This window comes from Etheostoma cragini, chromosome 14 (genome assembly GCF_013103735.1).
Source record: "Etheostoma cragini isolate CJK2018 chromosome 14, CSU_Ecrag_1.0, whole genome shotgun sequence".
Classification (NCBI taxonomy): Eukaryota; Metazoa; Chordata; class Actinopteri; order Perciformes; family Percidae; genus Etheostoma; species Etheostoma cragini.
The window spans coordinates 8,985,947-9,000,530 of record NC_048420.1 but is presented as its reverse complement, the minus strand read 5'-3'; the positions used below and the strand labels follow the sequence as shown (position 1 = coordinate 9,000,530).

Genomic DNA, 14,584 nt, shown 5'->3' with positions numbered 1-14,584 from the left:
GGTGTTTTTAATGGACACTGTGGTTTCATGAATAAACTAAGGCCCAGTTGCTGCTTTAGAAATAGTGCAAAATAGGCTATCACACAGGCAGTAGGTCAGCAAATAATTGTGGCAAGGGGGGCTACAGGGCAAGACTGTATTATCAACGGCCCTGGGGCACCAGAGCACCAGGGGCCTTGAAAGCCCCAGCTTTATTGTTTGCTTATTTAATAAGCATTTTTGTTTGGGAATATGCACAATGAAAACATAGCCTACTATCAATTTACATGACAAGGGGCTTAAACGAAGTCCTGTTTAATAAACTACTTGACCTTAATTAGCATTCAGCTGCTGTAGTATTCTACCAGAACAGATGTACACATTGCATGGAGAGGAAAGAGCCCAGCAGCTCATGTATCTATGCACCTGGTTCTCCAAGCAGGGTCGTCCGGCCCTTATATGGGAGAGCTCAATTGGTAAGAACAGTACAGATTTATCCAAATTCAAGTTAATAAACTAAATATAACAAGAATAACAACGTCAGGTGTGCTTTGACGAAAATGTAAGTTCCACTGTCTGTAGCCTACTGGTGGTTTTCTTCTGAAGGCCAAATCTTGGGTGCCTTAATAAAGATACTACGCAATGCCTTTTTAAGACGTTAACCATTCGTTTACACCATGCGGGCAAATGCGTTATAAGTAACAGCGCTAACATTAATAGCCTTAATTAAATAAAATAGCCACATTTCTAGTGAAATGACACCAGGAGCAGGCACTACAACCGTCACATACTGTACAGGACACCATCACTAACCGCCCAAGATGGCCAATCATTAGCAATGGTCAAAAGGAAACTCACACCGAGCGGACACGCAGGTATGATACAACATGATACACGGTAACTTTGGCCCAAACACTTTGCCTGCATGTGCCATTACTGTTAACCTGATTCTTTGTATACTGAATTTTGTCAATAAAAAAAAACTCTGGGCCAAACACCAACAGTTAGCTTGCTAGCCTACCAAGTTATTTTACCAAATTTCGCTAACCGGTGCTAACAATCACTATTTATTGAAATTAAAGAAATGTTGACTCACCCTTCACAGGATATGAATCAGTCTGCTTTTTGACACGGTCCAGTCCTTTGCTTCTTCCACCCTGGTTCTTTTTAAATGGATAAATTCCTCCATTTAGACACACTGCAGCCCAAGTTTGACAGGTGAGACGTCCGTCTTTAGCATATCAGCTAACACTATGCTAATACAACCAAACCTAGCTCATTGGGTGAAACGCTCCTCCTCTAGCTAGCTAGCTAGCTAACGCAACCAATCAGTTCAAGGGGTCACCTGGGGGTCGTTTTCGCGTAAAATAAAAATATGAAAGGTACCAACTTGCCATTATTTACCTTTTTTGATGAAAATAGCATTGGTAGATTCACAGTTTAAGCAATAAATGTTTACTTAAAAAACAAATAGATACATTTTAACCGGCTGCTTAGGGGGTGTTCGAGTGCGCTTTTTGCCCCTGCGCCGGAACACAGGTGAAAACAATGCCATTAATTAGTAAGCCCTGTATCCAGTAGCCTATCAGATCCCAGCTTTCATGCAAGTGTCCGTTACGCCCATAGATTGTACATTGTCATGGGCCAAGGCCAAGGCAACGCCCCGACAGTATAGTATCTGATAGACTACAGCAGGGAATTAGGCCAGTTGCTAAATGCTGGCACACAGTGAACAGTACTTTTATCTTGACGAACATACTGTAGGCCTACTGCCACCCAACAGCTTATCATTAGTAGGCAGTTCAGTCATCGTCCAGCGTTGATCCTACACCGTTTAGTTAAAACTGGTTGATTAGTTGTTACTAGTGGTCTGGATATGACCATCAATAATTTAAGCACAATAGGACCTAACTTGAGTTAGATTAAGTTTTGTGGTTTTGTCTATTTTTTTCATATTTACCACAAGCCTCAAAAACGGGTAGGCCTAACTGTGCAACAAAAAAGTCACTATGCAGCAAATCAATGTATGCTCCTCAAAACTGTTCCAAAGATAATTCTGGCTTTATAGACAATTAAGCCCCTGAATGATGAGTCGAGCTACGATACATTTGGTTGCTTTCTTTAATAATGGCAGTGTAATAAACCCGAGAAATGCTATGATAACCGCTGTATGCACTTCTCCTATTTTTTGCATAGCTCCCATTTTTAGGGGTGGCCTCTAGCTCACCCAGTAATGTCATGTACAGTGGCTTGAGAAAGTTTACACACCTCTGCTAAAGTTGTTCAAAAAAGAATCGGAAAATCCAACATTTTAAGGACACGAATTTCCTTTGTAAATGAATAATGTAATGTAAATAAATAAATGTTATTCCTTAAAATACAGCGGGCATAAATATACAGACCCCTTTATTAAATTCCCAAAGAGGCAGGCAGATCTTTATTTTTAAAGCCCAGTTATTTCATGGATCCAGGATATTATGCATCCTGATAAAGTTCCCTTGGCCTTTGGAATTAAAATAGCTCCAAATCATCACATACCCTTCACCATACATAGAGATAGGCATGGGGAACTTTCCATAAGATGCATCTCTTGATGCAAATCTAACCAGATATTAAGCTAACTGAAATAACACCATGCCAATCTCTAGGTATGGTGAAGGGTTTGTGATGATGTGAGGTTAGTTTAACTCCAAAAGCCAATGGAGCATTATCAGGATGCATAGTATCCTCGATCCATGAAATAACAAATAATAAAACAATAATACATAAATTATTCAAAAATAATAATAATAAAAATAAAAATGTTCCTGCATCTACGGGAATTTAACATAGGGGTGTGTATATTAATGCCCCCTGTATTTTAAGGAAGAACATTCATTTATTTACAATACATGATTCATTCACAAAGAAAATTGGTGTCCTTAAGAGGTTGGATTTTCCTAATTCTTTTGAATTAATGCATTAAGATCAATTTCCAAAATATGTTTATTCCTCTTTTCAATCAACTTTAGCATGAGTGTGTAAACTCTGAGTCCTGCAGCGGCCCGGGTTTGAGTCTGACCTGCAGCCCTTTTCTGTGTGTCATCCTCTATCTCTTTCCCTCTTTCCTGTCTATCCACTCCACTAATAAACTAAAAAAACGATTATGACAGGGTATGATGAGATGTATTTGCATCTTTACTACTTTCCAATTAGAGTGAAAATGTCAAAATAAAACTTTAAATAAACGGTCATTGCATTTTCAAATGAGCAGAAATGCTAATTTGTGTGAAAACATATCTATCAGCTGTGTTTGGCACGGAGCTCTGACAGCTGTTGATTCATCAATAGTGAGAAGCGTGTGTGTTTGGGCCACAGCATAACTCATATCAGTCATGTTCAAGCAGGTCACGCCACCCCCCCCCCCCCATTCTCCCTCCGAGCTTATCGCTATTGTGTTATGGTCCCACAGAGAGGTGGAAGATGCAGATGCAGGCCCTGTGAACTGCATTCACTGGAATACAGCGGGGTCATTATTGACTCGCCCTTGGCCATCAATTCGCATCTTCCCCCCCACCTCAATACATTATGCTGTGGGTGGGAGAGCATTAGTCTCATTAGTAGTTTTTTTTCCTGTCCCATGTTTTCAACACTGCCACAGGCTCCCCCGACTGATGTGCTGCTTTCCAAACCAAAACCAGTCGACATATTTGCCAATAACTGCCGCCTTCATGGACATTCTATCAGCTGGGCCTGACACAATCAATGATGATTGCCATACTGAATGAGACATTTTCTTAAAAAAACACCAGCTTTTATCGTCGGCAGCCCGACCACCTTGGAATAGGTTTTGCAGACCTTGTGCAACATTATCTCAATTTGACTGTGTTAAGAGATGAGAGAGAAGCTTCCGGTCCACATACCCGTCTAATTTAATCCAATGTAAAGTCATATCAGAGATAAAATGAATCCGCATGGAGCTCAAATTGAATCCGCCATCAGTAGGGAGACACACTGATATTTCTCTGTTCAGCAGCCCGGCTGCGCTCCACCTTCCATGGTGCATTTGGGATAAAATGAAGGAGATTAATTGATTCATGTGGCTGCCCACTGCATGGCTGGAGCCTTGATTCAAAGCCAGCAGGGACAAGAGATGCATCTTTGTTTTTTTGTGTTTGCACAGCTTTCCTTCTGCAGACATGTGAAGCCAGCGTTCCAGGGCCGGCTCCAGCATGACCGTCCATCCCAGCATCAGCCCATTGGGCCCCAAGGTTCTGAACTGATTGATTTACACTAGGGCTGGGCGATGGGGAGAAAACCAGATATCTCGATATTGTTGACCAAATACTTCAATGTCGATATTGCAGCGATATTGTAGGCTTGACTAATGGTGCTTTAACAAAATATCTTCCCAATTAGATTTTAGAGAAATAATCATTAGTAATGTAGATATAATGACCAAGGGGTTAAAGGCAAAAAAATAAGAACAGCAAGTCAGCAACAGTCTGGTAGGGCACCTGGGTAGCTCACCTTATAGAGCGCGCGCCCATACATAAAGGTATACTCCTCAACGCAGCGGCCGTGGGTTCGACTCCGACCTGCACGTCATTTCTTTATTCCTTTCTCTCTCCCCCTTCATGTCTTCAGCTGCCCTATACATATAAAGGCCTAAAATGCCCAAAGACATATTAAAAAACAACAACAACAGTCTGGTAAATGACATCACTTTACTGTAATGCAGCTTTTAAAATCAGTAAAGACAACACTTAAGCCATTAACAATATTACGATATCCAAAATCTAAGGCGATATCTAGTGTCATAACACGATAATGTTTAAAAGCTGTGGACCAACACGACAGGGATAAGGAGAAGGCTTTGTCGTGCACAGCCTGCTGGACTCAACTAAAGACAAGTGGTAACGATCTGTGGTGGAAACCAGCCCACCGTTTCTTACCGTTGGCTTATAGTGAGCTCCAACAGCTCGGCGTGTCTGCTCTTTTATGTGGCTATTAATAACTTATGAGGGAGAATTTGAACAATCAAAGGCATGCCCAAGTCTGTTGCGATTGCTCTCTAAGTAGGATGGTGTGACAATGAAAAATGAAACAAAAGAGCAACTACTAAACTATTGATGTGCAGAGCCGTTGTGAGAGCGGCGACTGCCGGTAGTCTCGGACTGAAACACGGCCGGCACTTTTAACATCACTGAGTTTAATCACCGCCTTATATACTAATTAGATCATCTGTACGTTTCTGTTGATTGCCTGGAATGAAGTTAATTCCCCGATGAGTGTGTGTATGTGTGTGTGGAAAATCTCCTGTGATTAATGAAATAATCAAGATAAGCGTCCCCGGACCCCCCCTTTGTGTTTTCCATTGCATTCAGTCATCTAGAGTCTCAGTTCCTGTGCTTGAATACAGCCCTTCACTTTAAAACAACGGCTTCTACAGTAATTACAGACACTGCTGCTTTGGCAACGAGATGCACAACGTCCTCTTATGCATTGAGATCAGCCTCCAAAAGAAAGAGGCAGCGAGGACCTGTGTTGTCTTTCCAGCAACACATAAAGGGAAAACACGTTTGCAGTTTTGTGTAAGCTGACATAAACCGATGCTTTGAGGAGAGCGTCATCCACGTCCTTTTGTGTGCTGCACACAATAGCACCTGTGTTGTTCTTTTATCCGAGGCGCATTATGCGGCTTTTCATCATCTTTTTAAATGCAGTAAAGGGAGAAACACAAAGAGAATGTAATTGAACCTGTGGAAAAACACTGACAGACGAAGAATACATCCTAGCGTGACCTTTGACCCTCATCACATTTCCCAGACTGTTCCTGGAGTTCATTCTACCTGCTGTACAAGCACTCTTCTCTGCAAACAGTATGTTTGAAAGATAATCGACTGCTGTCCTGTCTCTCATTTAAAAAGTGCCTATGCAGCAGAGAACAGTATATTGATAAAGTAACAGAGTGCAGGAAAAGGTCAACCAGTGAATCACCGCAGCTTATCAGCCACTCCAAAAACACAGTAACTAGACGTGACATCGCTTGTAAAGCGCCACATACAGATTCAGTGTGTCGAGCCCTCCATCAATGGATCATCAAGGCTCTCCAATTAAGGAGATGGCTAAATCCTAGAGGCTCTGTTTGGTGGCAATGATAAAAAAGTCCATTAAGTTTGCTAATTAAATGATAAGCGTAAATTAAAATACAGGTCAAGCAAATTAACTGTGGGATTCTTAAGCAACAATATATCTTTTGGCTATAAGTGGCGGGGGCGGTGGTGGAAGTGCTGGTCGATGTGTGTGTGTGGGGGGGGGTTGGGGGGTGCGACGGGGGAGCATCAACAACTCTCCCATCACAAACTCATAAAATACCTTTTTGTAGGTCGCAGCATGTGCCACATAGAGGCACATGCTGAGCACAAGCACAAGAGGGGCACATTTGTAAAATGAGTCAAACTGTGTTAAGACTCAAAGCTTTGGGTTCTTGCCACTAAGAAACGGTTCGGTGAGATAATATGATATCAATAATGGCAACAGCCATGGACAAATTATGAGATGATGAGCTCCTGGACACAGCCGTGTAAAACGCCCGACACCGCCTCTCCTTCTAGGAGCAAGACCCCGCCATGCTATAAAAATCAGGTATCTCGATATTCTTAACCAAATACGTCAATATCGATATTGTGGCAAAATTGTAACCTCGATAATAAATGTGCTGTATTTATATAGCGCTTTTCTAATCTTAACGACTACTCAAAGCGCTTTTACATCATACAGGATACATTCACCATTCACACACATTCATACACTGTGGCCGAGGGTGCCGTACAAGGTGCCACCTGCTCATCAGATAAACATGCACACACATTCACACTCCGCTGCGCAGCATCAAGGGCAACTTGGGGTTCCGTGTCTTGCCCAAGGACACTTTGACATGTTGTTGCTGCTGTCGCTGCTACGTCACCCGGATCGTTGGTCTGATTGGTTTTAGGTCGATCTAATTGCGCCTAGAGGCATTTGAGCAGCGTCCGTTGGTGACGCCCCTTTGGACTGACCCCTCTGTTACAACTGACAGTGTCTGGTGTCAACCAGTATAGTAGTTTGCATCTCTTTATGGTCATTTCCCATTTAAATTTTCTAGGTATTTTGAGTCTCTGTTAATTTTGCATCTCCTGATGGTCATTATTTGTGTCTTCATAGTTGTGTATGCGTACCTTTATGGTTGTTGAGCATGTCTTTGTGGTCCATATGGGGTCGCTGGTCATTTGTGATTATCTTGCTTTTCTTTGTTTTGCACTTCCTTGGGGATAGTTTTTGCGTCTTTATAGAAATGAGTCTCTGTGGTCAATTAGCGTGTTTTTTTGTGGTTGGTTTGATTCTCCTTGTAGTCTTTGGGGTTGTCTTTGCGTTTGTGGTCATCTTGTGTATCTTAATTCCACATCTCTTGGTGATCCTTTCAGGTCTCTTGATGGTAATTTGGCATCTATTTCTGGTCATTTCACATCTCTTTGTGGTCTTTCGACGGTCTATTTTTTGGCCTTTTAGCGTGGCTTTGTGCTTATTTGACTGAAATGTTAACAGTCCCTTCACACAGAGGTTCCTGTCCTGGGGCCCTAGGCCTGCACCCAAAAGAATCTCTCCAAAAAGCATGGTTGTTAAGCAACAACATATTTTATTTACTTTCCTGTTTTATACACTATTTAGAAAATAAAACACATTGAATAAATACAAATTTAGAAAGCGACAGATTTTTCGCGGTATTCTCACAGCAACACGCGGTTATTCTTTGCGGAGCTCTCTGAGGACTAGCAGAGGGATTAACGTTGCAGAATCCACCGTGAAGCAGACTTGGGCCACACACTGCAATGAAACACTTAAGACTGGGCATGCAGATGCTGAAGTGGTCCCCATTTACAAACACACAGAGAATGGATTGGCACATTGATAAGACGTTAAGAACATCTAGAAACACCGGGGGGGGGGAGGGGAGAGGGGAAAAAACCATCTATATACACAGAGAAAATAAATAAAGAGAAATTAGGTCCGAGACAACTCTACTGTACAGATATGTCCGTCAGATTTGACTGACTTCTTCCCACAGATTACCTTCAATCGTTAGCCTCACCCACAATAAAGTTCATATTTAGTACCGTACGACATGGGATGTTCACCAACAGCAGATTGCACCATTTACAGTGTTACAAACAAACACAAAATATCAGCCAGTGGTTGGCATCAACTGTAGTTCCCTTTCAGTGTTTGTTCATAGTAAGGCAGGATACAGCTGAGCTCTTTGAGTCCTGTCGGCGAGATGCACGACAGCTAGTCCGGCTGCTTTGACAGAGGTCGGGTATAAAACCGACTCTACTCCTGTTAAGCGTCCTCTGGTTTGGCAGATGTGAAGTGGCACAAAAGAGTACAGGTTGGATCAGAACGCCGAGGAGAAGCAAAAAGGGTGTCAGTAGTATGTTACAAGTTATCCAGTGAGCTTTCTAAATTGTTGTTGTCTTTACGGCAGACAGTGTTTCATCCAGGCATGGTGCAGAAAGACAACCAGAGCTGTATACATGGATTAAAGGAGGCAGGAGCACAGATCCAGGATCCAGGATGCAGACCTTGTTCTCCAAGAGGGACCAGACGGGAGGGATTGGTGCTATCTGACTTCCAAACAGTCCAGGTACTCCTGGGCCAGGTCATAGCAGAACCGGTACTGCTCCTGGAATAAACACAGATATTGATCAAGATTATTTTTTCATATCAGTAAATCATTTGCATGAGCTAGAAATGTTTCCTTAAATGTTCCTATGTTGTTGGAAATCATCTTTAATAATATTCAGTGCATCCCAGAAGTAATTTAATGATCAAACATTGTTATCCAGTTCTTGGTGTGTGTACCCGAGTTAAAGGATCAATCTAGTGGTGGTCTGTATTTGTCTTCTCTTATTATGTGTAGACCGAAACCAACAATGAACTGATCCTACTTGTCACTTTGAGGTTTTTTAACATTAATATGAGTTCCCTGAGCCTGCCTAGTGCCCAGTGGCTACAAATGATGATAGGTGTAAACCGAGTCCTGGGTATCCTGCTCTCTCTGAGAAAATGAAAGCTCAGATGGGCCGATCTTATGAGGTCATAAAGGGCAAGGTTACCTCTCCTTTCTCTGATTTGCCCGCACAGAGAATTTGGCCCACCCATGAGAGAGAGAGACCTCATGGCTTTTTAAACAAGCAAAGGGGCAGTTGGTCAAGGCCACACCCCCAGCCTCTACCACTCTCCTCCTCAATAAGTACAGACTCAGAAATGGCACATACATATAAGGAAAGTTCATTGTGGGACTGACTCTAGTGGCTCTGATTCTGCACCAAGGCTGAATTTTGGGAAAGAGACCTCAGATATGGTATTAGGGGAACACTAAGGCCTGAATTGTACATTTATAAATAACTTGTTTTTCTGTGGTTGACTGGAAAACCCACAGTGAAGACAATATTTGAGAAAGTAAGTGGTGTTTACAATCGGTAATTTGTCGAGATTAAATAAAAGAGAAATAGCGTCCTAATAAGGGAGCTTTAGAGGGTTCAGGGGGCAGATTGTGTTCCCTTTGGCCAGAGATGGGCTAGCTGTTTGCCCCTGCTTCAAGTCTCTACGCTAGGCTAAAATAGCCATTGCCTAGTCATATCCAGTCTTTTTCTTTAAACCTTTGGGTTATCGGACAAGAAAGGGTCAAAACCCCTAATACTGCTATCTAAAAACCCCAACTCGAAATATAAATGTAATGATGCATTCACTGTCTATTTTTGTGTGTATTTGTGTGTAATCTCCTTACTCAAAAGCCATCTTGTCCTTCATATAGCTGCATTGCATGCTGGTCTGTTACGGTGACAGTGGCTGGAGAGATTGGTAATGCTGTCTCCTCCACTATGGATTTGTCCCTGTAGGACTGTAGAATGCTAAATAATGGATTTAGGCAGAAGCCCCAGCTCTCAGAATCTGAAGGTGTGACACTAAAACCTGAGGTGTGCTATTTATTTTTTGTTGTTGTCTTGCTTACTCAGGTTCTTAAATGTTAAATTGTTTTTGTCTTTTCAGTTGTTAAAACGTTCAGCAATTTTGTCTAATTATTGGCTTGTCAGCCATCTGTGAAGTCCTTTAAAACTGACCTAACCGGTTTGTATGTATAATATTTCCATGGTAGCAGCAAGCTCCATCAATCAGAGTTGTCGCCGTTACACTGAGGATTTTGGGTTATTGAAGTACTTTTCCATGACATCGTGAACAAAACACGTTTCTTCTAAAACAAGGGTGATATGACACGGACTTGTGGCTTCTGCAGAGGCATGACCCTTCATTTCACAACCTCGTAGCTCTTGGTACGGATCGTTTAAACATTGTGGCAAACAACCAAAATTCTTATGGAGAAAATTAACGAGATTTTCCCTTCTGGAACCATACCGCTGAGCTCCATTTCCCTTCTGCCTCTTCTTTGTTCTTGTTACTGCATGTTCATAAATTGGAGTCAGATCACATGATGAACACAAATATGTTCCTTAACTTAACACATTTTCTCAAGTAGCTGCTTTTCTTTGACTTTGTATGTTGTATGCTGCATCTAAAAATTGATCTACATATGTATGGGAAACAAATTCCTGTTTACATTTAGAAATGTCAACCAATGTGTTATTTCTAAATAAATATATTCAGAAATATATTAAATAAGAGAACCAAGTAATAGAAAATGCTTGGATTTATTTGTGGATAGTGGCTCCGTCTTCACTGACATACCCTGTCTGAGGCAGCCGTGTGGTGCGATATCATATGTTGAAGAAAAGGGAGATGAAGGTCCCTGCGTGCTCACCATTGTTTCCACCATGTTTGGCTTGGAGTTGCGCAGCGTTTTGGCAGCAAAGAACACGTCCACCACGCTGTGGTGACGAATCATCTCCAAGATCATGGTGCTGGCACAGAAAGTACCGCTTCGACCGCCGCCATTCCTGCTCCAGAAAGAAGGAAGGAAGACGCACAGACACAAACACACAGAGCAGAAGTATAAAGACGTGAGTGACCTAATAAAGATGTTCTTCAGCGGCGCAGGCAGCCTCTCAGATGGAAATGTCACAGTCTGACTGAGCACAGATCAAGCATGCCGTCGCAAAAAGGCCATCCAGCAGACTTTTAAGATGGATATCTGAGTAAAGATCTCATTAAAATCAGATATGAGATGTCTAACACACAGCCTGCCTGACCTCCAGAGTTCAAAGAGCCTGATAGGAGATGGAGGACAGATCTAAGGCAGACAGCTCATGTAAAGACGTGTGAGGTGAATAATACAGTATGAATCCAGTGTGATATCTCGTTAGAAACCAGTTTACTTGAGGTCCAATTCCCGCCGTCAAGGAATGTTGTTTCTAAAGCCTTTCCATTCAGACGAGAATGACGTTACCAGTTCTTCCCCCAGTGCATTGCAGCCAGGTGGCCCACCGGGCCTAAACAAATATAATGACTATTTTTAAACTACAGTTACAGTAGGGCGACTTGGTTGGAAACTTGGGATCACTCTATGTGTCATGTCATTGATGTACTGTTGTCTTGGACCCCAGGAGACTAGAGCCGGTGGTCTAGGCGTCAGCTAATTGGGATTCTTTTAATAAACTATTAAACTAGTTTTACACTTCTTTTTTTTAATCATGGTCAGTAAACTTCATTTATATGAATTTATACATAATATAGTAAAGGAATACAAGCAGGAATGATGAATTATTTGGACTAATAGTTTAGGTCAGAGGGACATTTGTTAATGGATAATCCCAGACTGGTATCCATGTCAAAGTGTAGACAGGGTACTGTTCTGAAACCATTTCCATTTTTTAACTGGCAGCACATAATCCCACCTGTTTCCTGTCTGTATAGCTCAAATGTAAATAATCAATCGATTGTGTGTTAAACCTAGGCATCTAGCCAACTTTATGAAGTTATTTTTGAGTAATCTGGTTTAAAAAAACAAAAACAAAAACAAACACTTTTGATAAAGAAAGTTTGAAAATGGGTCAAATTTGACCCAAGGACAACAGGAGAGTTAAATCTAAAACACACACGCAGGCACAGACAGACAGAAACACACACACACACACACACACACACACACACACATTGCAGATGCGTGTAAGCGGACTCACAGGCAGTGGACGATGGTGCGTCCCTCTCCACACTCCATCTGCCAGTTGTGAACCTGAGCCAAAAGACTGAGGAAGGCTTTCTTGGAGTCGGGCACGTCGCGGTATGGGGACCAGCGCAGGAACTGGAAGTGACGCACCACAAGCTGGCCTTCCTGAAGCTTTAGAGAGCAAGAGTTGTGGGGAGGGAGAAAGATGTGAGAACAGTTTTATTTTTTCCAATAGAAGACATCATGCATGTATAAACACACCGCACACACACCCCGCATCACAAACTCACTCAACCATCTACCTGTTTTTTCAGCCAGAGGGGATTCTATCAACCCTTGAAACCTTTCTTAACTGTGCAGATCTCCTGGTCCTAACTTCTAATTGGCCGTTAAAGATGCAGTACGTAGCAGTGTACTGTGCTTACAACATTAAAGTGAGAACACATTAATGTAAACAAAGTTACCATCATATATACATTTCCGTTGTTATTACTTTTTTTTTTTTAAACATTACTTGTTAGATAGTACAGATAGACCAGAAGGGGGGGGGGGGGGGATGACATGTAGCAAAGGGCCGCAAGTTGGATGGAATCCAGGCTTTTGCAAAGGACTCTGGGGTTTGGGGTGGGGTCACCGGCCGCTATATTAATACTCCAGGCTGGACTTTGGCCATGCTACATGCTTCATTATGTCCAGCAGTTAGTTGCTAACTTCATCTGTGTGCTGTTTGACGTTGGGCAGGTAGCGTAAGCGGCAGTGTCAGAGGTAAAAGGAGAAAAGGTTGATAACAGCTGTGAGAGAATAAAAGGAGATTTCACCCTCAGGGTCGGTGCGATCCTCCGCTGATCGTTTTAGCGATGCTGCTCCAAACTGGCAACCAAACTTCATCAACTGTACACCGCAGTGTACATAGAGTAATTCTTAGTGTTCAGCTTAGTTTTGCAGACTGCCATTTCCATTTTTTTTTTTTTTTTTTATCGGAACCTCGACTGAGGTGGTCACAAAAAAAGTACCAATGAGTATCTACAACTTTTGCTAATGGAAATGTGTGTAAAAAACCAAAATAAACTGCTTGGTGGTAACAACTCAAGTTCCTGTGCATGTGAATGTGTGTCCCGGTGTATGAACACAAGATACAAACAAACAGGAAGCTGCCTATTATAACATTGCTCCATAGCACTACCAGTGGTCCAAAACTGCACAAGGCACCTTAAATTTGGGGGACAACAAGCATTAAAAAATACTACACTGGTGTGTGGGGCAATCGTCTAAACAATGGTGTCACTTGTTACACTAAATACTGTTATCACAGTTCATTATTACTAACTATTAGTAACTTCAGGACAGTGGAGTACCTTCTTTGGACAGAGGCTATCGGTGTCTTGCTCTGTGGTGTCTGTCTCCTCAGGATCCTGCAGAGAGTCATGTGGGAACAGTTGTCTGACATGTAGTCGAGATATTCAAGGGGTCGGAGTGGATAGGTGACGGGGGCACTGACACGGGAGGTTTAGACCAGCGTGAGGGTCGGGTGAGGGGTCACAGGAGCTACGAGGGTTTGTCAACTAAAGGAGACTTCAAGACAAGGACACAGGAATCTACAGGAGACTGCTGAGAACCTACTGAGGCAACTGAGGTCAAAGGATTGGAGCTAAAGGTGAAGCTCGAACTAAACTAAACTCCTCAGACAACACACACACAGACACACACATTCAAACAAAAAAGCCATTCTCAAATGTATTGAAAAACTTTGGATATGGTCAATATCAAATGTGTTTCAGAGTTTGTTCTAATATCACATACTTGCATAACAGGCCCACATGTTCTTATTAAACAAGTATTGAGACGATACAGAACTTATAACATTGCCATACTGTTGATATAGTTGCTTTTTGGAAAGTAGGATTATTATGTAGCCAGTCATTCTGCTGGGAACAACAAACACCAGCTGGGACCTAGGTCACAAATCAGAATCATTATAGAACCATCAGGCTTCATTAACTCTCTTAAAGATAAATGAATTGATTCAGTCCCTGAAAATGCCTTCCACAGCAATACCGAGCTGGGTCTTTGCCCTGCTGAGGCAGGGCTGAGGAAGTGTTTTTGTTCATATCCAACATTAAGCAAAAACATCTCACATGATAAGCAAATTAGACATTTAAACAGCAATTATGCCATTAACGTTTGTCAAGCTGACGTATCAAAGCAACTTAGAGTGATTCAGAGTTCACACTTAATGTACTGTATGTTTATGCTGTGAAGACAGCAAATGGAAGGCAATTACATCCTTGCAGTAAATGATGTTAGGGAAGAATAGGGTGTACAATGTGGAGAGTATAAATAGGTCTCATGAGGGAAACTAAGAAAACTTGACGCAGGTGCAGCCTTTCACCGTGCACCATACTGTCATCGGGGGCCGGGTTGAGTTCAGGCAGGTTAAAACCGGGGGGGGGGGGGGGGGGGGGG

The 14,584-nt window shown here is 42.2% G+C and overlaps 1 protein-coding gene and 1 long non-coding RNA gene across 12 annotated transcripts in view; both read right to left on the bottom strand.

Moving 5' to 3' along the window:
* The window catches only part of LOC117957008, a 131,769-nt gene extending 130,339 nt beyond the window's left edge, over window positions 1–1,430 (bottom strand). Inside the window, exon 1 of the long non-coding RNA XR_004659418.1 lies at window positions 1,076–1,430. This is a non-coding gene — a long non-coding RNA (uncharacterized LOC117957008). The remainder of the gene's footprint in view (window positions 1–1,075) is intronic.
* Window positions 1,431–7,630: 6,200 nt separating this feature from the next.
* Window positions 7,631–14,584, bottom strand: part of LOC117956659 (receptor-type tyrosine-protein phosphatase U-like) — a 203,807-nt gene continuing 196,853 nt past the window's right edge. For 6 of the 11 annotated variants that reach the window (XM_034891839.1, XM_034891841.1, XM_034891840.1 and 3 more), the window contains 4 exons: window positions 13,477–13,533; window positions 12,135–12,292; window positions 10,817–10,952; window positions 7,631–8,680 (listed from right to left, as the gene is read on the bottom strand). In XM_034891839.1, coding sequence (XP_034747730.1) covers window positions 8,618–8,680; window positions 10,817–10,952; window positions 12,135–12,292; window positions 13,477–13,533 — 414 coding nt within the window. In that variant the 3' untranslated portion in view covers window positions 7,631–8,617. The remainder of the gene's footprint in view (window positions 8,681–10,816; window positions 10,953–12,134; window positions 12,293–13,476; window positions 13,534–14,584) is intronic. The other 5 variants (XM_034891848.1, XM_034891847.1, XM_034891845.1 and 2 more) reach the window with 1 other exon arrangement.